Here is a 25,299-nt window from a genome sequence, read left to right as displayed (position 1 = left end):
AAAGTTTTTCCTAATGAGAAGGATTTTAGTACTTGCCACCACAACACTCCCAGTATTAATTCTTCCACATTCGATAAGTTTAAATACAATCAATGGACATATTATTTTCCCTCCGATTTTCTGTAGAGTGCATCTCACTGATCTGACAGACACACACAATTGTGACAAATGGTATAAAGATTTCCTTCCACATTAATATTTTCACCAGTGCTTGAGGAAAAGAAAATGAATTTTGCCAAATTCTCTCTTAAATGAGCATCAAAGATTGTCAATAAATAAATATTTTTATAAAAGAGAAGGCTGGAAAGTCCATCTGTGGTTACCTTCACACGCAGCTTTTGATCAAGCCTTTGTATGGGTAATACAACTATTTCATCCCAAACTGGGTTCAAGTTCTTATATATGACTTTACTTTTGTACAGTGTCTTCCCATTCAGCTTAAATTTCACATAGGGATCACTTGTGCCTTTAAAAGAAAAAGAGAACAAGACAAGTTTTGTAAACATACGTAAAAGCTTAGGACCTCCACTAAGTAGACAGTCTTTCCACATTTCCTGTGGCCCAAAGGATTCTACTGTGCATACCCGGAACAAAGTCTCTGTGCAGAGAAGGGTGGTCCCAGCGGTGCAGAGAGAGAAAAATGAAACAATTTGAGGGAGATGACAGACTCTTCTTTGCGTTTAGTGGTGGAATATAAACGGACTCCTTGAGCTTTTTTTGTTTCATTTCACTGTGGATATATCAACACTCTGCTACCCACAAAAATTCAAGAAGAAAAATCCACAGGCATCAGCCAATGGTGTCAGAATCCTGGGGGTAAGTTCATTCCCGCCTAAGAACAGCAGGGAGCCATGAAAAAGGGAAAGAAACCATTTTCAAGAATTTGGCAAGTTGGTTGACCCAACAGAACCCTGTACTTTAAAATATAATAATAATCAATCAGTCAGTCTCTGAAACCAGGGGCTCAAAAGATGAGGCCGCGGACTAAGACGAACTGGGAGGGAGCGATTCAATTGACAGCATTGCCATTCTTCATTGACTCCCTGCACCTGCTCTAAAGCATCAACATTGTTTCCACCCAGGCCAGCTGAACTTTAGAGCAGCCAGGCCCTCAGCTGGCCCAGAGCTGACACCGTTGACCTGCCTGGCTCCTCCTGGGGAGCTTTGAAACCGGCTCCAAAAGGAATGAATAATGTCCCTCCAGCCACTATGCCCAGAGCAGAAAGGAGCCGGAGGGCTGGCCCTCCTCCTCACTTTTCAGATCAACTGAGAAAAAGCACGCTCACAGCATAACACAGAAAAACATATTTATATATGTTTTTTTGCCTGTGCACCTCTGTGCATGGGTGTGCATGTATGTGTTACACACATCATGTGTACCACCATGCTTGTGACATGTAACAGTGTCTGGGATATGCTTGTTCACTAACCCCTAGTGAAAGATGAATAAAGGAGACACAAATGACTGAGCAATCCACGAGTGAACAAACGAAACCAGGCAGATAATGCTACAAAGAAAGAAATCTAATCTAAATTTGAGCTGTTATAATATTATAGTTGTGAAACGCAGAACTATGAATAAGTGTACAAAGACCAAGTGTCTGTTTATTTCACTGATACATCTCAAGTGCCTAGGTCAGGAGCCAACATAGGCCCTCAGAACATTCATTGAACTGAATTTCTGATATTGAAGTCAGGCCAATACAGTCTAAGAATGTTATATCAAAAACTTGATTAAGCTACTTGATCACTAGCATTTACCAAATTCTTCATCCCTGTCATTAATTATCTCAATCTTTTATTTTTGAGCTCCTTTTTGTAAACGTTTCTATTTAGCTCCAGTCTTAAAAATTACTGAAAAATGAATGTGATAAACTTCTCAACTCTTTTAATTGAAAATAAAGTAACATCACTACAGAGCAAGGCCACATACATCGTTTAGGGAGCTGTGTGGGTACTCATTTTAAAATAAAGAAATCTAAATGAAATGAAAATTATATAAACACATGTGAATCCAACTCTCACATCTTAAGTTTGGCGACACAGCGATAGAAGCCCAGTACTCTTTATTCTAAACTTGAACACACACATACAGCACAATAAGGAGCCGTTACAGAGCAGGCGTAAAAGCGAACGACTTCACAGACACGCAGTGGCATCTGCACTAGCGAGCGAGACAGCCGTCCACCCCTCCCCCTCTTACACCACAAGAGAACACCTCTAGCAAGTCAGACTTTACCCATCATTCTGATATATATATATAAAAAAAGTGGGGGGAAACTCTAATAAAAAGAGGCCTTTAATTAAATGGAATTGCCACTCTGGGATCTGGCCTTCATGCTTGTCAGCGTACTCTCAAAATAAACATCTCAGAACCAGGCCTCCATGGTGTCACTTTCTCACAGGCAAGGCATACTGGGTAATCCCCAGGCATCTTGACAGCTACATAATGTTCAAACTGTTTCACGGGTGAATGGCGGCCATTGCGTGAAAGAAAATATTAATGTCTGGAATTAATAGAAGAAGGGACCAGGGTTTACAAAGCCAAACAAGGAACGAGAGTGTCAAGTTAGTGCGGCGTTAATTGTGAGGGAAAAGTGGAGAAAGGGGGTGGGAGCACACTGTGATTCTCTCTCAGAGCCTAAGTGCTTCCCTGTCAGAGAAGTTACATCTCAACTAGGCAGGATCTGAAAGAGGGCCAGCCGCTCAGGAATGCAACTCCCAGATTACACAGACGATGAACTGACACCTGAATGGGTGGACTTTAACCCTTTTCACTGGGAGCCCCAGGAACAATGAGGGCCTTTGGAATAAAGAGGTGATTTGGTGCTCCGGGAGGACAATGGAACAGGTGCCTCCATCCTGGGCCGGCCACCCTGGGGCGGCCTCCAATGGCACCATGTAAACTTGTGAGAGTCGCACAACCTCAGCCTTAGAAAATCATACTACTCAGAGTATGTAATATATCGCTACAGGCTACAACATGTACTATACACTAAGTGAAATAAATCAGTCCCCAAAGGACCAATAGTATACAGTCTCACTTATAGAAAATATCTAGAACTGGCAAATGTATAGAGACTAAAGTTTACGAGTTCGTGGTTACCAGAAGTAGGAGGGAGAAGGGAAGGCAGATTTTAGCTTAAATGGCGCTGAGTTTCCATTAAGGGTGACGGGAAAATCTGGAAATAGAACGTGGTGATGGTTGTACAACACGATGAACGTAATTACTGTCACAGAATTATAATGTAAAAACATGTTGAAACGGCAATGTTTTGTTATATACGTATATAGGCTTAACCCAGTTGCCATGGAGTTGATTCCAACTCTTGGTGGCCCCATGTGCGTCAGAGTGGAATTGTGCTCCACAGGGTTTTCAATGGCTGATTTTTCAAAAATAGAGTGCCAGGCCTTTCTTCCAAGGAGCCTCTGGGTGGACTCGAACCTCCAACTTGCAGTTAGCAGCTGAGTGCGTAACCATTTGCACCACCCAGGACTCTTGTAACACCCAGGGACTTCATATGTATATTTATCACAATAAAAAAGAGAGAGAGAGAGAGAGAAGAATCAACGGTCGTAGTATCTTGCTCCATTCTAAACACACTGTGGTTCTACATATAGGCTGAGAGAAACTAATAGCCATTCATTGGCTCCCAAAATTGTTGTACCCATTTACCCTTTTAATGATGATACACAACAGCCCTTCCTTCTGCTCATGCCCACTGACGCTGGACACGGCAACGTCTCCCTTCTCTCCGCACCTATCACACAGGCTGACGTGCCAGGACACTTGTACGGGTACTTCAGAGTGTGGCTTAGGGCTCGCCACAGTGGGGGGAGCAGAGGTCAGTCAATCACAGATCCTGCTTTCCTGCACCTGATAGGCAGCGGGTTTTCCATAACGATAACACGAGGTCCAAGACTAAGTGTTAAAACAGAACTGCACTCAGGGGTTAGGATAGTTCACTGGTGGGACAGGTAAGTTCTAGCTGCGGTATCAGTGGGGGCTGAAATAAAGAAGATGGGAGATGAAATATGGGTGGACCCAAGCATGCAAAGAAGGGTCCAGGTCACTGCAGCAAGAAGAGGGAGACCCCAAATTGCTAGGTTTGTGTGGTGCACACAAAATATTCTACTTATCTGGAAATTAAGAGAGAAAATATAATGGGAAATAAAGTTTAAAAGGCAAGTTCTAATCAGAGAACCAAGTGCCTTAAAATAACAAAATAAAAAGTTTAGTTTTTATTCTGTAAGAAATACAGGGTTTTTTTTTTTTTTTTCTTTTTTTAAAACAAAAGTAATGCATGCACAGCTCTGAAATTTATAACGTAAATTGTAAAATCTCTACTCTCTTAACCTTCTCTTTTCCCCATCCCTCTAAGGTACCTGCTATAAACAGTTCTTGGGTACTTTTACAGGAAAAGTCAATAAAAGAATTGTTTTTACCACAAATGTAATCCTGTGGTATACACTGGCCTCCACACTTTTACACTTAATGTATCTTGGAAGTCAGTTCATACCAGCAATACAGATTCACCAGGTTTTTTTTTTATCAACTCCGTAAATTTTCAGTATCAATGTATTTTAACTCTTTCTGCTAGTTGTCAAATAATGGACATGTATATTGTTTCCACTTTTAATTAGTATAAACAGTATTGTAATAAGCGTCCTTGTATGACTTTCTCAGAGTTCTTAGTGATTATATTAAAAAGGGAATTTTTAACACTGGAGCCTTTGGACAAAATGAATATGCACCTTTTTAGGTCCTGAGAGTTATTGTCAAATGTCTTTCAAAAATTTTGTCAAATTCACACTCTCATCACGAGTATTGGCAGTATTTGCTCCTTCACATGGTCGCCAACACTGGATCCTATAAGCCCTTATTTTAAATCAACAGCTGACGGAAAAAACAGTATCTCCATTCTTACTGATATTTAACATTTTTAGTAAAGCTTAATATCTGTCCAGTTTTAGTAACCTACATTTGTACTTCTTTGTCAATGAAACACTTTTTCATATCATTTTTCTGTGGGCTTGTGATTTTTCTTCTGCTCCATACGAGTATGCATGATTTCTTCATTACAGAAATTAGTCATCGGCTAGAAATCTTGTCACAATCTGTTTAGACTATGTTATTTCTTCGTGCAATAGTTATTTTCCTTTTCAGTCAAATTTACCAAATTTTTATTTATGGCTTAGTAGTTTAATGTCCTGCTTAGAAGAAACGTCTCACTATAAGATTTAAAAATTAATTCAGCCATATTTTCTCCCACTGATTTTGTACTTTTTCACTTGTTTTTACACTGAAGTCTTTGATCCATCTGGAATTATTTTAGTGTGAGGAGGGAAGGAAATGCTGGTTCACTTATGAGTAAAAAAAAAGAGTAGGAGAGTAAAATGATCAGAGCCAAGCTTCTGAAATATAAATCTGGCAGCAGCTTGTAGTTTAGTATGAACAGGGAAGAGGCTTAAGTGAGGAAGCCTGGTAGCTGAGATATTGCAGCACAGGGGAATTGAGGTGGCTAGAGAGAAAAATGCCAGCCACACCATACAAAGTGCCAGTGCAGGGTTTCACACATATGATCCTGAGAATGCTGGCCCCAGCAATGCTCTATCAACTGAGAGGGTTATCAAAACTATTGGGAAACGCTGCTTACTATTTTCTGGCTTAAAACTTCACAGTGCAGAGTAGAATAATAAACGCCGCTAAGGGATTTAATAAAGATTAAAAAAAAAAAAAAAAGCTTAAAACATTTAGACTGTATGTTTCATAAAATTATTTAGATATACGAAACATTTTATTTGGCCCGCTTAACACGCTCAGCTGCTAACCTCAAGGTTGGAGATTCAAGTCCACCCAGAGGCACCAAAAAGAAAGGCCTGGTGATCTACTGCAGTGAGATGACAGTCACTGAAAACCCTGTGGCGCGTAGTTCTACTCGGATACACATGGGGGTCACCCTGAGTCAATGTCGACTTCACAGTAACTTTTATTTTTTAATGAACATAATATTAAATCTCCACCAAATCAAGGCTCTAAAAGTTAAGATTTATGGCCAGAAATACCTAGTATGCTCCGCAGGTGTATTATAAATATGTACGGAATAAATGAATAAACTTTGAAGTAAAATGGACGCGGGTAGAATAAATTCCCAGACCTTCCTTTTATTAACTGTATAATCTTGGACAACTTATTCAACTTCCTTAGGCCTTACCGTCTTCACCTGTAAGATGAAAAAACATCATCCTCATAATACTGTCACGAGAAATGAATGAAGTATTATACTTCAAATGATAGGAGGGTCTCGCCATTTACTTTGAACATCCCATAGTAAGTGCCCAATAAATAGTTGTTACTATTTTCAGTATTATTACTTCATTCAGTTAAAAAGGAAATAGTATATAATAATGTTTTTCCAATTGCCATCAAGTTGATTCTGACTCATGGCGACCCCGTGTGTTTCAGAGCAGAACTGCACTCCATCGGGTTTTCAGTGGCTATAATCTTACAGAAGTAGGTCTCCAGACCTTTCTTGCGTGGTGCTGCTGGGTGGATTCAAATCGCCAACCTTCCAGTTAGTAGCCAAGCATAAACTTTGTCGCTCAGAGACTTTCCCATAATAATGTATGTAGCACTGATTATACATTCATCTACTCTATTTTAACTCTCCAAAATACATTTCTCATTGTACTACCCCTTCTATTGAGTTCTTTAAAGGTGTGAAATTTATATCACCTTTTCTTTTAATGGAGCCTTGGTGGTGCAGTGATTAAGAGCTTGGCTGCTAACAAAAAGGTTGGCAATTTGAAGCCACTGGCTGCTCCTAGGAAACCTTATGGGGCAGTTCTACTCTGTACTATAGGATCGCTGTGAGGCAGAATGGGCTCAACGAAAATGGGTTTGCTTTGTTTTGTTTTTTTCTTTTAATAAGTGGGATAGAAAATCCCTTTCCTTATACATTTCTCACAAGGATGCCATGTGGATTGGGGAAATTTCCATAATATAATCTGAGGTATCTTGGTAGGAAAGGGCTATATGAAAATTCAAAATTGCCAGCTATTCACGAGCACTGCCTCCTTCCTTATCTACATTCCTAAGGTTATTTACTGATGATTTCTCAGCACTTGGCAGACATCACCTGCTGAAAATCACAGGCAGTTCTCAGAGAAGACACATGAGAACTCAAGTCTCACATTAGTAGAGAGTCACTGAGAAAGGGAAATTTGAAGATTTTGTCCTCCTCGTGGCATTCCATCTATCGTCTTTAGGAGCTGGTACCACGTTGACAGCATTAAGGGAAAATGGTCAGTGTCAACAAAGGAAGTAGTAAACAGAAACAGATAACGCCACACTGCACAGTGCAATAACTATTCTGATATGCAAATAAAAGAAACGGTCAATAAAAGATCTACTTACAAATGACTTCCCTTTGCTTTTCTGATACAATAACTCATAGCCATGGTAGAAAAAAAGCAGATAGGCAAGATACGCTGAAAGAAAATTACCGCCATCTAGAAATGCTGTGAAATATGTTTGAATATGTATACTTAGAGTTTGCATGTTCACGTGTACACACGCATGCATGTGCACACACCTGCACATTTTTCAACAAAAGCGAGACATCCTTCACAGTGTTTTTCACTTGCTTTCTTCAATGAATCATTGATATCCTTCTACACCCATAAATATATACCTACAAATCAGTTTCATGACTATTTATGTCTATATACAGATTTATGAAAACATTACTAAGTAATATAATTTTAAAAACTAGCATTCCTAACATGAACTAAAAACCCTCTGTGTTGAATGCAAAATGTTATTTGTGAGCAAAGCCTATTCCTCTGCTATCAGCAAAGCTCATTTGCCAAGTTGTAACTTTAGCCATCCTGTCTCTCCAAAAGAAAGGCCCTCTGAGGCTAGAAAGGTTTCCTAATTAAATGTATCGCTCAAAGTAGTTGTTTGTTCATGAAAGGAAATCATCCCCATATTTTTACATTAAGTTCACATTTGTAATACATTGTAACTTTCACTGAGAGATCTTGAGGTTTTAGAATTCCGCCAACAAGTCTTTAGGGAACCCGAGCTTCAAGTAGGCGAACTCAGAGTGCGTCGGCAGTATTTGGAAACACATAAAAAGTATTTGGCTTTCTTCTCATCTTCTGGGGTCAGAGTAACAGGTGACTATTCTACTTAGACACATACATTCAGAATCTTCTGAATATATGCATATATTTAGAAACAATTCTTTTTGTCAGACAAAGAACTAAACCTGAGCTGCTTTCATATGGAATCCCACAGACTCAAGTTCACTGCCCTCTAGTAGTTACGCTGAGATTTCCTGATCAAGTGGTGTCCGGAAGCTGTACACTTCACCCACCTCTTTAGAAACCATAATGGACCATATGGAAATCCATTGAGAATTTGTCCTCAGGCTCATGAGAAAGAAGGGACAAGTTTTGTTTTATAGAGCAAAATCTGTATCACTTATGAAGACAGTGATAAGTTCAAGTCTAGTGGAATTCCAAGCTAGGTTTTATCCAGTATGACTGAGTGAAGAGAAATGCATATTCCCACGTAAGCAATGTCCATCTTCTTCCACAGATAGTGTCTATAGGCTTCTACGAGCCATTCTTTTGTTAGCAACTACACAAAAGTTTTCTTGCCGATGTCTCTCCAGTCTCGATGACCATTTTTTTGCCATTTGTATGTCCTGGAAGTACTATTTTAGAGCCCTGGAGGCACAGTGGTTAACAGCTATGATTGCTAGCCAGAAGGTCAGCAGTTCAAATCCACCAACCACTCCTTGGAAACCCTATGGGGCAGTTCTACTCTGTCCTATGGGGTCACTCTGGCAACAGGTTTGATAGGTTTTGGTGGGACTATTCTTGAACCTTTCTCCTGAGTATAACTGGCTTCCCTCCTCTTCAGTAAGCCACTAAGGGACCCCACCACCTGTAGGGCACTTTGGGCAAGGTCTATTCATGACCTATACCCTGGGATGTAATGATCCCAGGCAATTTACCAAAACCCAGTTTACTAAAAGAATTTCCAATGATCAATTTACCCAATGGACAATTGAAAGTAGAACCATTGACCTAAAAATTACCAGTTCTATCAAAAAATTGTTTCTTTTAACTATAAAACTTACAGTAACTTGTATGAATTGAGGTCCCTAGCTGGCATAAACAGTTGCACCTGACTACTAACCTAAAGGTTGGTGGTCTGAACCCACCCAGTGTTGCCATGGAAGAAAGGCCTGGCAATTGGCTTCCACAAAGATTACATCCATTGAAAACTCTATGGAGCAGTTCTACTCTGTAACACATGGAGTCACTGTGAGTCAGGATCAACTCAATGACAATGAGTTTGGTTTTATTTTTGGAAGGAATGAAGAATGGGGCATAAGAAAGCTATGAGAAATCAGATCCTTTGGGGACCTTCTGACTCTCCCCTGCCCTGGAGTCTCCTACACTTCCTACAGCCCCTTCCCTGGACCTCACCCTCCAGCCTCAGCCCCATCCTGTAACACACCCAGACTCAGGACTTTCCCACAGTCCCCTCCTCACCGGCCTGCCTCCCCCATTAGCTCCCCTCTTTCTGTCCTCTTTCTTCCCCTCTCTGGGATCTACAGCCTAGGCTGACATGTTTAGTCTTCTTCATTATTTTTTCTTTGGCCTGAGACAAATGAAATGTTATTTGAAAAGCTGTTTTTGTTTTGTCTTCACAGTCAACTGACATGAGCTGGAGACCTTCAAACGCTATTTAAAAATCCCCGTTTAATACCTGTAACTTTATAAATAGCTCTAACTTTATAAATACACTTTATAAATAGTTGAAAGAACAACAATGTCAATAAATGGATTAATTCAGTGATTTCAGAAAGTTGGCCAGTTGGCTGAATAGACTTTTGAACAAATTGGCTTTTCGCGAGTGATCATGAAGAAAACATGCCTGCTTCCCTATTCCTGAGCAGGTCATCACAAGCACCTGGGGTGTGAGCTGCTTGGAGACATCACACGTGGTTGTCCTTTTAACACCAAAAAGGGAGGGGCTCTGGTGGAGTTAGAAGGAAGAAAACATGACAACATAGGCAAAAGGGAGAAGAACAGCCGTGGCTCGAATGCGACAATCAAAAGGGAACAGAAAGGGCAAGGAAAAAACAAAAACCAACCAAAACAAGGAAGAAGGAAATAAGGAAGGAGCAGCCACACAGCCAGTGAATGTCAAGGTCTGTAATCTCTGTTAAAAGATAAAACCTGCCAGATCTATATAAATGTCAGTTTTCTTGTTCCAGGAATCTATATTGCCAATGTTGACACAATTAATATCCTGCCATTTTCCTTCCCATTTAAAAAATACTAAAGATGTCCCCTGTCCAAGCTATAAATTGACTAAGCATAAATCTAAGTCTAAAGAAATGGGCATCCGTTTTCATGGAGAAGAAAGAACAAGGCTGATGTTTAGCAGAAATATTAGCACTGTACGTTATATGATTAAATCCTACAACAAGTGTAAGAAACAAGCACTACCCTGATGGTGCAGTGGTTAAGAGATTGGCTGCTAACCGAAAGCTGGGAGGTTCAAACCCACCAGCTGCTCCTCAGGAGAAAGATGTGGCAGTCTGCTTCCACAAAGATTTACAGCCTTGGAAACTCCATGGGGCAGTTTTGCTGTGTCCTATAGGGTAACTACAAGTTGGAATGGACTTAACAGCAATGGGGTTTATATCATTGTTTTGAAGGAGTCCTGGTAGCCTAGTGGTTAAGTGCTTGGCTGCAAACCAAAAGGCCGGTAGTTTGAACCCACCAGATGCTCTATGGGAGAAAGATGTGGCAGTCTGCTTATGTAGAAATCACAACCTTGGAAACCCTATGAGGCAGTTCTACTCTCTCCTATAGGGTCACTATGAGTTGGAATTGACTCAAGGGCAATGGGTTTGGTTTTATATTGCTGTTTTAAGATGAGAAAAGTTGGTGAATTCACAGAGCCAGGCCTCAGACCTGGGTCCATTCCGCTATAAAGACTTTCATAACTTGAGCAATTTTAAAACATGACCCCCAAAATTCTGTGATACTTCTCTCATCAAAAAATAGGGTGTCTGTTCCCCCACCTTGAATCTGGGAGTGCTTGTGGCACTGTGCTCCTTCCAAAGCTACATCATAAAAGGTGATACAGTGGGGTATGGATTGAACTGTGTCCCCAAAAAATGCGCATTATAAATCTTAACCCCCATACCTGTGGACATAATCCCATTTGGGAATAGAGTTTTCTTTGTTATGTTAATGAGGCTGTATCAGGGAAGGCTGTCTTAAACCAATCACTTCCGAGATATAAAAGAGCAGATTAGGCACACAAAAAAACAGACACAGGAAGACGACCCACACTATCTGAAGACGATGGAGACAAACCCGTCTTTAAGCCCTGGACCGCCAAGTACGGCCGGGTAGAGACACTGAAACAGAGATTTTTCCCTGAAAGCAGACAGAGAAAGCCTTCCCCTAGATCTGGTCCCCTGAATTTGAACAGCTAGCCTTCTAACTATGAAAAGATAAATTTCTATTCATTAAACCCGCCCACTTGTGGCATTCTGTTATAGCAGCACCGAGAAGCTAAGACATACGGGTTCTTCCTTGAGTGCTGGAACACTCACGCATGGAGCCCTGAGGGTTCACGTAAGCAGGCTGACAGGTAGGAGGCGGCCATGCTGTGAGGAAGCCATGCGGCAGGCAGAGGCCTCATATGGAGCAGCTCTAGCCTTCCATTCACCCAAGCTCAGGCACCCAACACAGGAGTAAAGGAGCCTCCAAACCTTCACAGGATCAGTCTCCAACAGTAAAGTTGCAAGTCTTGTCATCTGAGAACCCAGATAGTGTGGAGCAGAGACCAGCCATCTTCACTGGGCCTTGTCCCAGAATTCATGAACATGTGGTTGTTTCAAGTCACTAAACGGTGAGGCAATTTGTTACACAAGATAGTGTCTGGGACAATACCCTTCACCATTGCCTGAAATGCTCTCTACCTCAAATTCAGCATGCTGTTGGTGTCTGAGATGGGATTGCATGGTAGAACTAACTGTACAAAGCTGTAGTTGCAATCAAAATTGGGTCACAAATAAATCACAGACACACAGGAATACACATGGGAAAAATACACACAACATGCACACACCCACAACAGAACACACCGTATCAACAGGAACAGTGAAAAGAACTGCTTGAAACACAGCATGCAACGTGTTGTTGTTGTTGTTGTGTGCCACTGAGTCAATTTTGACTCACAGTGATCCTATGTGACAGAGTAGAACTGCCCCATGGGGTTTCTTAGGCTGTAATCTTTATGGAAGCAGATCGTCAAATTTTTTCTCCCATGGAGCTGCTGGTGGGTTCAGCCTACTGACCTTTTGGTTAGCAACCAAGCACATATTATATTGGTATAGAAATGAACAACCAGCATAATAGAGAACTCCCGATCAGCCAAATGGGCAAGACGCGCTAAATTAAACTCAAGTCAGTGGTCTTACATTGGGTGTAAGGTGATACCTTACCTGCAGCAGACATGGGAAATGTCCCAGTTTTGCTCCAGGGCACTTATAGGAATTGAGATGAGACCCCAGTGAAAGAACAGGTAACTGACTCTATAGAACAATAAATAGAGCATCACGAAATTCTAATCAACCCATGAGGACACAAGTCTCAAAACACAGTCAAACCAACAAACAAGAAATCTAGAGGAAAGAGCTCAGCTGTGGGAATACAGGAAAGGCTCTTAGGACAAATGTATCCAACAAGGACCTGTATCAAGAGGCAAATGAAGTGACAGAAACAGATTTCAAATTCAGCTCCACTGACTTGCTGCAGAAACTCAGCAAGCTACCACAACTCAACAAGTGGAGGAAAACTGCTAGCTGCCTTTCCGGATGGGTGTTTGCATCTTTGGAAGATTCAGGTTTGCTCCTGAAGGACAGCCTTCCTGATACACTTGCCCAGATGAGTCTGGGTTTGTGTAGCTCCCTCACAAGCATGCCAGTGAACTTTCGCCATCTGGTGTTCAGAGGAGGCACTGCACTGAGGGCAAACCCAAAATTTCCCTGAAGAAAAATACAGCTCGTGACCTTTCACTAGAGTAAAACTGCAGTGGGCGACTGGCACCTGGACCAAAGAACAGGTCAGTAAAATCAAAGAGAAATCCAAGAAGTAGAACTTAATATGAATTGCATTTTAAAATACGATTAAAAAGTAGCATTCAGACCATTAGGGAAAACGGTATTTATTCCTAGTGAATTAGGTAGACATTGGGCAAAAAAAGAAAACTCAGTTCCCACTCCATGCTAGAAACCAAAATAAACAAGAGAGAGCAAAGAAATAGATGAAAAATGTAAGCCACAAACAAAACCAAATAAATACAGGTTCATATGTACCTCTCTCCAGAGTGGCCTTTCTAGGCAGAAAAACAAAGGGGGAAACAAAATCGTCATGAACAAAACTGAAAGGCAAACGACAAATTCGAAAAATATGTGGGAACATGTGGAGGAAACAGAAAAATGAGGAAAAGCAGTGGGTAGAACGGGTAATGTCTAAAAGAAAAGCACGTATTCCATAATCAAATGTATCAAGAGGTCTAAATTTCTTCACACAAATTGAAACAAAAATGACAATACTTTCCTTCTATATAATTAAACAAAGATATTCTACATATAGCAGAGGTAAGAATGGGAAAGTGAGCCTTATACACTAAGGTTAAAAAAAAATAAAACCAAATCCGTTGCCATCAAGTCAATTCCAACTCAAAGTGACCCTACAGGACAGTGTAGAAATGCCCCATTAAGTCTCCAAGGAGTGGCTGGTAGATTCCAACTGCCAACCTTTTAGTTAGCAGGTGTAGCACTCAACCACTACGCCACCACGGTCTCAGGCTGCAAAATAGAAAATTCTTTCTCAAGAGTGAACTACCAAATCTGCAACAAGAAATTTGAATTGCTCAGATGATGTGGCAGGAAAAAAAAAAAAAAATCCAATCCTCTTTGATAAATGAGTTTCAAAGAAATAAAAAGGGAAGTTGTATACACAGACCTAGATACAAGAATTTCACTGCCACAGGATTACTAGAAGTACAATTTTTGAACAAATCTGATGTGGGACGCTGATTAAACAAAGTGAAACTTCCCATTTTTTCTCAAAATATTTATAGAGGGGAAAGCAGGGAATCTAGCAATTTACAACTGGATCCCATTTTACTTTAGAAAGAACTTTTTTTTTTAATGAGATCAGTGCAGTATATTCAGTTCAAAATACCAATAAGCCAGGTGGTTTGCCTTCACCATGAGTTTTCCCCAAGTCAGTCACTATGGTGCTGAAGGCCACTTTCCTGATCAAGTCTAGAATGAGGAAAATAAAACCATCCATCCACAACAGGGAAACCCTGGTGGTGTCGTGGTTAAGTGCTATGGCTGCTAACCAAAGGGTCAGCAGTTCGAATCTGCCAGGCGCTCCTTGGAAACTCTGTGGGGCAGTTCTACTCTGACCTGTTGGGTTGGTATGAGTCGGAATCCATTCGACCGCAGTGGTTTGGTTTTTTAGTTTTATCCACAATAGAGCCCTTGTTCAGATAACGCACCTTTAAAAATTAGTTTCTCTTTCACCTTCACTTTCTCACAAACAGAAAAGAGGAACTGGCTCACACAGTACATTTAACCACCAGCCATAACCCAGGGAGGTAGATAAACACAGGGACGTGCGCGTGCACACACACACACACACACACACCACATACCTCAAAAAAGAGTAGAAAAGCAGAAGATATTCAAAGAGTCCAAAAATACGAAGAAGTAAAAGCAAATCCCAAACAAGAGTGACTATGACAAGAAACAGCAACGATAATGATAGCTAATACATACTGAGATCTGCTGCTAATGGTAAGGTTAGCGGTTCGAGTCCACACAGGGGCACCTCAAAGAAAAGGTCTGATGACCTATTTTGAAAAATTACCCACTGGAAACCTTAGGGAACACAGTTCCACACTGACACACATGTGTTGGAATCCACTCCATGACAACTGGTTACTCATGTCCCAGGGAACGCCTTCAATTTTTTTTTTCCTTCCTGCAACACTGCAAACGGCCACCAGAGGGCAACAACAACATAGTATTCTTTCTGTCCACAAATAGGAAACTATCACAACTGCCTTAACATCAAGGGGAAAAAAAAAACAGAATTTTAACGCAGGGACTGTTCTTTTCCAGGAGTTAATATACGGTAAAAGCTGCAAAAGTCAGAACCTGTGTAAGGTGAAAACGAGTTACAGAAGGAAAACTCAATTATTTTCCACTAAAACGAGCCATAGAAAAGTGGTAAGAATGCTCTCTGTCAAAGGCACAAAACTTGTGAGACTCAAAAAAATAAGGCAGTCCCATCGAGTTCTGGCTCGCACAGGTTTCACTGTATTACTCTAGGATCTAAGGGGGTTTAAGCTGCACCTTTTGCTCAGGACAAGTGACCTGTCCATGTCACCAAGCTGGTACTCAAAGGAGCCTTAGAGAAGAGGGCTGGCTCCTGAAATAAGCATTACCAGCTCTATGGCCCCAAAGTGCATTCTTGCTCACGTTCCTCTCCGTGGGAAACTGAGCCTGAGTTCAATCTCCTCTGTGCATCAAACAACTGGAGTTAAAACTGATTGGTCATATCAATTGACCGGTCATGTGATAGTCCTTCTGCTTTATCAATGGCAAAATGGAAAAGAGCCAAGAGCTACTAGACAATGGCTTGGATCAAGCACTTAAAACAGATACATGTCTTGTTTGGACAAAGATAACACATCCTTGTAGAACCTCCCTAAATAAATGGGAAGGAGATGGAGAATACAAAGGGGTAAAGGGAAAAAGTTAAGACAAGAAAAAAAGGGGAGCAAAAAGGGAGAACAAAGAAAGATTAGATGAAAGGGAGAGAGGACAGAAAGGGCTGGACAGGAACAAACTGAGAGACACACAGTGCCTCAGACAGAGAGCAGAAAGACAGAGGTGGCGGTGACTCTCTACGGATGACTGAAGAAGGTGGAGCTCAAGACACTGCCTGGACATTGTAAAGTATAGGACCAAGGCTCATTGTTAGAAAGAACACTCTAGCAACCAAAGTTGCCCAGCAAAAAAATGGGGCTGCTTCATTTAACACTGAGATTCCTGATACTGGATCTATTCTAGTAGAGGCCGAAGGACCACATGCCAGAGGTTCTAAGGAAAGTCTTGAGGGAACTGCCAAATGACCTGTAAGGAAAAGTCTTCAAAGCAAAGCACATTTATGGAGCTACATAGTTAAAATCTCCCAACCTTACATAATACTATTCTTATAGCCATCATTACTCATGACTATATAGGCACTTTTACGATGAAGTATCATTACTTATTCACCCACTAACTTCAGTTTTGTTTTGTTTTGTTTTTTTTAATGACCTATAGGTTTTGTCTCTGAGTGGTACAGTTTAGCACTCGACTACTAGCCAAACATTTTGGCAGTTCAAACTCACTCAGATACTCCTGGGAAGACAGGCCTGGTGATTTGCTTCCGAAAGGTCACAGCCTATGAACACAGTTTACAGTGCACGCATGGAGTCTTCAGGAGTTCAAATTGACTCAACGGCCACTAAAAGCAGCAAACAAGGTTTTCCCGTGCATATTCAGATGAAAATGTATATAACGTACAAGGGATAGATAAGCTGACAACTGAAGACACCAGGCTGCCTGAATGCAATTAAGAAATACGTCTCCTTTCCTGACACCATTACTGAACCTGTCGCTTGTTCTGAAGCCAAAGCTCCCTCCTGATTCTGTCTAAAGAACAATTAGTAACTTTGTGGTTCTGCAAACTCAACCAATAGCCCAGAAAATCTCAAAATCCTACCTTGATAAACCACTGAACAAGCCAGACCTGTGCCTGAACCAGAGAAAAAGGGGACTTAGATAAGGTGGCAGTTCCCCAGCCCCTTACACTAACAAAGTCTGTTTTCTGGCTTCTAGTTGATGGCCAGAATCAGAACAGAGAAAGGGGGCCCTGATTTCTGAGTGGCTTCTCCCCACTTGTTTCCAGATGGACCGAGTGGCTAAAAGATTCCAACCCCCAGTCACAAACCCCGTAAGTTCCTTTTCACATCTTTTCTTGAGGTTTGCTGGAACTGTATTTTCCTGAGAGGGGTACCATGAATCTTCACTTCACTGTCCAGTGAAAATAGAGAAATTTCATTTTTACCACCCAATAGCTCTAGAATTTTCTTGATTGCACAACCAGCTATCCATATATAGCCAGGCAATTGGAAACATAGGATGAATATTGCAAACTCAAAGATAATTCAAAATTTATATTCAGTACTTTGGCATGCCACATCGTTTTCTGTACTATGTTAATTGGGCTAATACCATATGAAATTGTGTTTAGAGAATATAATTAAGTCAAGTGTGAGACCAAAGATGAAGAACAAATAGGCAGTGAGGTAAACCCATTGCCATGGAGTCGATTCTGACTCCCAGCGGCCCTGTAGGATAGAGTAGAAGCGCCCCATAGCGTTTCCAAGGAGCGCCTGGTGGATCTGAACTGCCGACCTTTTGGTTAGCAGCCGAACTCTTAACGACTATGCCACCAGGTTTCTGTAAAGCCCCAGGAAAATAAAATGGTGTGTCTAATAGACAGCTAAACCTGTACCTACCGGGAGAAACCCATGTTCCTTCCCTTGTGCCAACATCCACTGGTAGATAGTGGCTGCCTAGAGCAACGTTCTCAAAGTGTAGTAGCTAAACCAGCAACATCAGTATCACCTGGGAATTCGTTAGAAAGGCAAATTCTCGTGCCTCACCCCAGACCTTCTGCACCAGAAACTCTGGACATGGGGCCCAGAAATCTGTGTTTTAATAAGCCTTGCAGGTCGTTCTGATGCTCACTCAATCCAGAGTTGATTGGTTCAAAGGACTATGTTGGAGGAAATGCTGAGGCGGGCTGGGTTCCACAGCAAACAGCACTGCACGGATACATAACGTCAGTCTCTGAGAAAGAAAGAGAGTGTGGCAACACGGGTCCCAGCAATGATGGCGCCGGCTTCAAACCGTAGCGGATGCTCAAATGCTGACTGACCTGGAATAGGCTCTTGAGCATACCCTGATCACTAACTTAATACTTCTGGTAATCAATCAGAAATCAACATAGTCACATTAGAGAAAAGCACACAACACCCGCAAAGTGTAGAAAAAGGACTTGCTAAGAGTGAACTCTTACGAGATAGTGATTAATCTTCTCAATAAATAAAAGAGATGGGGCAATCGGTACTAGTTCTAAAAGAAACTGGTGCACAAACAGTACAGTTTATGACCTAGATTCCTTATTAGCCATTTATACTTGGATTATATTAGGCTTGTACAAGACAAAGGCCTAATTCTCGTATGATGTTTTCCTTTTGATGAAATGACACATGTAGGGACAATGATTTCTGGGGTCTTCCCTTCAGCCCTCAACAGCAAGGTACGGAGTAAGTGCATATAGACCCTACTGTGTAAGTCATTTTCTGATGTGTGCAGTTACTTTATTAGGGTTACTGACAATCTACCAGGACTCTGCTGTCACTGTAACAGTTTGACGTATTAAGGGTTCAGCCAGGGAGTTGAATAAACAAGGGGGAAGGAACCAGAAAAGATGGGAGAAACTGGAAAAGGAGCAGTTGGCATGAAGAAATCCAGGGCCTGTGTACCCCTCCCCAGGTAGACACTGTCAGGAAAATCACAACAATTTAAAACAGGGCACAGACTTCTAAAGGTTTAAAAACACTTAGTTCTTAGAAAAGTTAAATACACTCTCTCTAGAGTACTTTTCTAGTCTCCAAATCAGTTGTCACTAGATGAGCTTGAGAACAAAGCACCCACTGGACAGTGTGCTGGCTCAGAGTAAGAGTCGGGATATGCATGAGAGACATCTTTATGCTGGTTTATAATCGTGTCCTGTTACACATTATTTCAGGTATGAATTTGACAAGAGAAGGGACCTACAAAAAATGAGAAAATGAAATGTTCACTACTTGAAAAACCTACCACTAAGATTGAATTGTGCCCCCTAGAAAGATCCGTTGAAGTCTGAATTCCTATACCAGTGACTGTGATGCTGTCTGGAAGTAGGCTCTTTGAAGTTGTTAACATGAGGTCATGTTGGAGTACAACCAGAAAACCAAATCTGTTGCCATCAAGTTGATTCTGACTCTAGCAGCCCTACAGAACAGAGGAGAACTGCCCCATAGGGTTTCCAAGGAGCAGCTGATGGATTTGAACTGCCATCTTCTGGTTAGCAGCCGAGCTCTCTTAACCACTGCACCAACATGGCTCCCACACTGAAGTAGGGGGGTCCTAAGCCTATATGACTGGTGTCCTTATCAAAGAAGAGAAGATACACAGACACAGAGGAACAGAAGAGGAACACCGTGATGCTACAGCTGCAAGTCAGGCAATGCCTGGAGCTACCAGAACCTCAGAGAAAAGCATGGAACAGATCCTCCCTCAGAGCCTCAGAAGAAATCAACACGACTGACACCCTGATCTCAGACTTCTAGCTTCCAGAAAGGCAAGACAAAAAACTTCTATTGTTGAAAGCCACTCACGTTGTGGTATTTTGCTATGACACTTAATGCTTTTGCTATGTACTTAATGACAAGGTTTTTATGTGTTTCTGAGATACGTGTGTATACGGGTATAATTATAAAATTGAATGCATCGATGATATACAATGAAGAAACTCTCATTTTCTACTTGGAGAAATTTAGATCAGGATGGAGGACTAAGCACATATACAAATATACCCACCTACTCTATCTGCCTCAATCCATTAAAAATAACATAAAACAATTTTCTATTAAAATGAGTAAGTTTATAACAATGCTAGACCCTAAGAAAGTGCACACTGACAGATAATAATTTATGCTTTTGATAGAAAACACTATGTATCAACATGCAGAACATGAAAATTTTCACCATTTGAAAATGCAACATGTGAGAAAAAAATGTGTTAAGAAGAAAAGAGACAGTATTTTTAACTAGGAAAAAAAAAGAGTAGGCATACTTTAGAAACCCTGGTGGCGTAGTGGTTAAATGCTATGGCTGCTAACCAAGAGGTCGGCAGTTCAAATCCACCAGGCGCTCCTTGGAAACTCTATGGGGCAGTTCTACTCTGTCCTATAGGTTCCCTATGAGTCAGAATCAACTCGACAGAAGTGGGTTTAGGAAAACTTTAATACAGCCTTGACAGATGGAAGACAGGTGAGATCAGATAGATGGAGGAACCCACAGCCCAAAACATGAGCAGTAGATGGTCAATGCAAAAGGCTGATGGGCCAGGGAGGACGGAAGGAGCAAGTAGGAGGGTATACAGTAGGTGAAGTCGGGATGCTCTAAGCTTGGAGGCTGCAGATACAGAAACAGGACAGGATCTGGGCAACGACCAGGGTGACTGGATGTCACAGCATATGCAGCCAGTGGGCTAAGGCTATTCTATCCCTTTCCTGTCAATCAATGACTGGCAAAGGCACCTGAGAGCAAGCAAAAACAGTGAGCATGGGGAGGAAGCCAGAGGGGAGGGCTTTAATGGCAGGTGATAACCACGGACCAGCAATAACCAGGAGGAATGGGGAGAAGCCAGCCTGAACTCCTGGCTCATCCTGCCCAGCTGCATGTCCCAACCCTTCCCACCGTCACTGAGGGCAGGTCACCTTCAGCAAAAACAGCATCCACAGGTGGTGAAACAGGGACATGCAAATGAAAAGATGAGCACACCTCTTCAGAGCATCCAACAGGCAAGGGAAGCTAAGGTCATAAGGAAGAGACAGCAAATACAACAAACTCATATCCAAGAGATAAAGCACTCTCAAGAAAAGAGATGGTGCCATCTCATTCATGAAACAAAAATAGACTATTATGAAAATGAAAAATATATGCAAAAATGAATTTGTAAAGCCAGTATATGAGTGACTTTTGATCAAGGTAATAAACAGATCAAAAAAAAAAAAAAAGACAATTGAAATGGCAACTCAATAGATGAGTTGCATGGCACAGCAGTAACAGTAGACAAGAAAATGAGCAAAAAAATGAGCAAGATCGAGCAGAGAAATTATTTCTGAAAAGAAAAACTTTTTTTTTAATGGGGAGTGTCTTAGGTATCTAGTGCTGCTATAACAGAAACATCACACGTGGATGGCTTTAACAAACAGAAATTTACTTCCTGACAATTTAGGAGGCTGGAAGTCTGAATTCAGGGAGCTGGTTCTATGGAAAGGCTTTCTCTCTCTGTAGGCTCTGGGGGAAGGTCCTTGTCTCTTTTGAGCTTCTGCTCCTGGGCAATCTTCTCATGGTTTGGCATCTCTCTTCCCCCATCCCTGCTTGTCAGCTGACTTGTTTAATCTCTCTTATATCTCAAAAGAGATTGACTCAGTGTACACTCTACACTAATCCTGTCTCATTTACATAACAAAGACAACCCACCCCTAAATCGGATTATGACTGCAGACATAGAAGCTAGGATATACAATGCATATTTTTGGAGGGCGCAATTCAATCCGTAACAGGGAGAATGAAAAAAATTAAAAAGGCTAAGAGACGGAGAAGACAGATCAAAGGATCTATAAGCCTCTTTGTTCATTTAATACATGTTCCAAAACAGGAGAGGAAGCAACAGGAGAAACTGGCCATGTCCTGAAGAAAGACATAAAACTCTTTAGAATAAAAAGGTTCCAACTACTAAAAAGAATAAACTGGAAAAGCCCATAAAGGAAAGGACAAATATATTTGCCTACAATGAAATGTAAACCTCTGAAGGACAAAGAGGCCATAAAATTACGGATAAACGTCAGACTGGGTGAAAAATATTTGCAACATATAACAAACAAATGTTAATGGTAAAAAACGTAACAAGTCACAAAAATCTAGAAGAAAAAACACAATTGAAAACTGGCCAAAAGATACAGAAAAAAATTTATAGAAGAAGAAATACAAATGAAGAGTAAATTTAAAAATCATATTCACATCATAGTAATCAAAGAAGTACAAATTAAAATATAAAGAGTCCATACTTGACCTGTGAGTATGTCAAAAACTATGAATTTCTGTTATAGCTGCACTAGGTAGCTAAGACAGAATTTGGTACGGCAAGTGGGGTGCTGCTCTAACAGATACCAAAGCAAATATTCAGTGCTGACAAGGAGAGAGAGGCCACAAAAACATGTTGTAGGAGAGGACATTTGTACATTTTGGAGGGTAATTTGCCAGTATCTCCTCAATATAAAAACATACATCTCTAGGATCCTGTGATTATCCTTCTAGGCTCTGTCCTAGCTGCTAAACTTTTCGTGAGTGCTAGGATCAGATATGTCTGACTTTATGCTTTTTATCAATTAATACCTTTAATCTCCTTAATAGCCTCTAAGGTGGGTTAATATTACTATCTTTGTTTTACAAGCGAGGAACCTAAGGCACAGAAGGGTCAAGGAACTTTTCTTAAAGAAAACAGCAATAAGTGGATAAGCCAAGATTTGAACCATGTGTTTTTTGTTTTTCCCTCTGTACACCCAGGCATACACAAAGCTGTTGCTTGCAGCATCACTTATGCTGCTTAGAAAGTAGAGGAAAAAAATTGTCATCAGTAGAGTAATAGGTAAACTAATATATGTTGTATTAGGGACAGTAAAAATATATGTTGTATTAGGGACAGTATGTAGTATTTAAAAGAAAGGAGATCATTTACATGAAAAAGACATAGTCAACCTGGACATTGTGATATGGAAAAAGCTGACTGCAGAAAAATATGGACACTATAGTATCATTTTAACTCATTATAGTGGCGTAGTGGTTAAGAGCTACAGCTGCTAACAAAAAGGTTGGCAATTCGAATCCACCCAGTGCTCCTTGGAAACTCTACGTGGCAGTTCTACTCTGTCCCATAGGGTCATGAGTCAGAATCGACTCAACAGCAACAAGTTTGGTTTTTTGGTTTATATATAGGTAAAACCCAAAATATCAAACCCATTGCCATCAAGTTGAGTCCAACTCATAGCAACCCCATAGGACAGAGTAGAACTGCCCCGTAGGGTTTCCTAGGCTGTAATCTTTGGTAATGTAACAGAACCACACTACCACATATTTCTTCCATGGAGCAGCTGGTGCAGTCTAACCACCGACCATTATGGTTAGCAACTGAATGCTTAACCATTGCACCATCAGGGCTCCTACGTATAAATAAAACCAAGCCAAACCCGTTGCCATGAAGTCGATTCTGACTCATAGCTACCCTAAAAATATAGATAAATAGACACACACAGGAGCAAGTGGAATAGGTGAACAAAACAATCACAGATAATTGATGCTATCCCTGAGGGAGTCCAGTGGGATTTCGGAGCTGGAAGGGAGAATGATCCAAAGGATATTTCCATTTTACTTGTACGTTTGATTACACTAAGGATGTGTTCATGTCTCTTTCATGGATAATTGAAGTAGAATCAAAGGAACGTTTCCTTGAGCAGTTGCTATATGCCAAGCATAGAGCTTTCATGGTTATTTTCATTCGAACACAACTTTATGTGATTATCATTTATTATTCATTTTAAAATAGGAAAGGATAGTACAATTCAGTGTATCTAAATCATTTGCTGCCTGTTCCTTGATACCTGGCGAGCCTTAGATTTGAGCTCACCCGGCTGAGATGGATAAAGTTGAGTAACGCTACCAATTCAATGGTAGAAAGAAAAGCGTCTTACAGACTACAGAGTAACAAACACAGCCCTTACCACAGCGGTCTCGGATGACGAGGTTCCGACCTTCCTTCAGGTGTATGGTGAGGAGGTAGGCAAAAGGGCTGGGGAGGTCACTCAAGCCATCGCCGGCTTCTCTGAGAGTCTGCACGGAATGAGAAGCCAGTTAAGTCACTGTGTCCTGAGCCCAAGCAAGGGAATTTCACAGACACTTAATTTAAGGGGAGAAAAAACCAGGTCACTGTTATGGATTGAACTGTGTCCTCCAAAAATATGCCTTGTACATCCTAACCTCTCTGCCTGTGGTTATAATCCCATTTGGGAATGGGTTGATTTGCTATGTTAATAAGACCGTATCAGTGTAAGGCATGTCTTAAGTCAATCTCTTCTACAATATAAAAGATATTAAGCTATGGAGCAGAGATGGTGGAAGAGAGACAACAAGCCACATGAAGATCACCCAGGAACAGAGGCTCAAAGAGACAAAGACCTTCCTCCAGAGTTGACAGAGAGAGAAAGCCTTCCTCTAGAGCCAGCACCCTGAATTTGGACTTCTAGTCTCCTAAACTGTGAGAAAATAAATTTCTGTTTGTTAAAGCTGTCCACTTGTGGTATTTCTGTTATAGCAACACTAGATGACTAAGATGGTCACTACGATGGCAAATTTTCAAGTGTCATTTCCAACTCCCACACACCTTGATAACATGGTTACACCATTTTATTAGCATCACTCACATTTCACCCTAGAAGAATTTTACCAGAATTCAGAGGCAATCATGATTATATCTTTGCAAGATGAACTTTCCATGAAGAAATAGGGAAGTGGGAGGCCAACTTCTGAAATGCTCTTAAGCTCCTTTATGTACTGCAGGGTTCTTGAGCCTTTTACTAGATGACTCAGGGTGGAGCTCTGAGGCAGGAAATAGCATGTAGAGGTGTCCGCTTTGGGGCTAGCTCCCTCAGAGTATGTGGCTACATGTCCAAGCTCCAATGTAAATGCCTCCCTATTCTTATCCCCACTACCCCACAACCCACCATGTTTTGGTAGACCTCCTCCAGATATAATAAAAACATTTCACTTCACAACCACCAGCTGGTCACCTACTGAGGCCTGCTCCTGGCTTAGGACTCCATGGACGGACACACTGTGTCTCCACCTAGTACTCCCTGTGCTTTTCCATATTTTTCTCCCATTCTCTGGCCCCACCATTGGTACCTCACTGTCTCATCTTCCCCAACTCAGGTCACTGCCCCCTCCAGGAATACATCAACTCCTACAAGCCATAATATGAAATTCAAGTCTATCTTTGCATAGTTATTAAATTAATCCAATTCAAGTTTTGAACAAGCTCAAATTTTCATCTTTCCTCAAAGAGAAAGGACAAGTAAAATAATTTATCGTTCACTTATTTGACATTCAATTAATCGATTCTGCTGCTAAGTCGCCCTTGACCGCCTTCTTTTTGAAAGTTTCCCCAACTGTGTTTCAAAGCACTTCAAAATGGCTTTGTATCCTCTACTCTTCCACTCAATTTCATAGCGGC

General features: G+C 41.1%; 1 protein-coding gene across 7 annotated transcripts in view; it reads right to left on the bottom strand.

Moving 5' to 3' along the window:
• Positions 1-25,299, bottom strand: part of MCTP2 (multiple C2 and transmembrane domain containing 2) — a 310,773-nt gene that overhangs the window by 189,863 nt on the left and 95,611 nt on the right. For all 7 annotated transcript variants that reach the window (XM_049852810.1, XM_049852809.1, XM_049852815.1 and 4 more), the window contains 2 exons: positions 23,792-23,900; positions 324-466 (listed from right to left, as the gene is read on the bottom strand). In XM_049852810.1, the coding sequence (XP_049708767.1) occupies positions 324-466; positions 23,792-23,900 (252 nt within the window). The remainder of the gene's footprint in view (positions 1-323; positions 467-23,791; positions 23,901-25,299) is intronic.

The sequence above is a fragment of the Elephas maximus genome, chromosome 13 (assembly GCF_024166365.1).
Source record: "Elephas maximus indicus isolate mEleMax1 chromosome 13, mEleMax1 primary haplotype, whole genome shotgun sequence".
NCBI classification, from domain to species: domain Eukaryota; kingdom Metazoa; phylum Chordata; class Mammalia; order Proboscidea; family Elephantidae; genus Elephas; species Elephas maximus.
The sequence above is the reverse complement of the archived record's forward strand: the minus strand, read 5'-3'. Positions and strand labels throughout refer to the sequence as shown.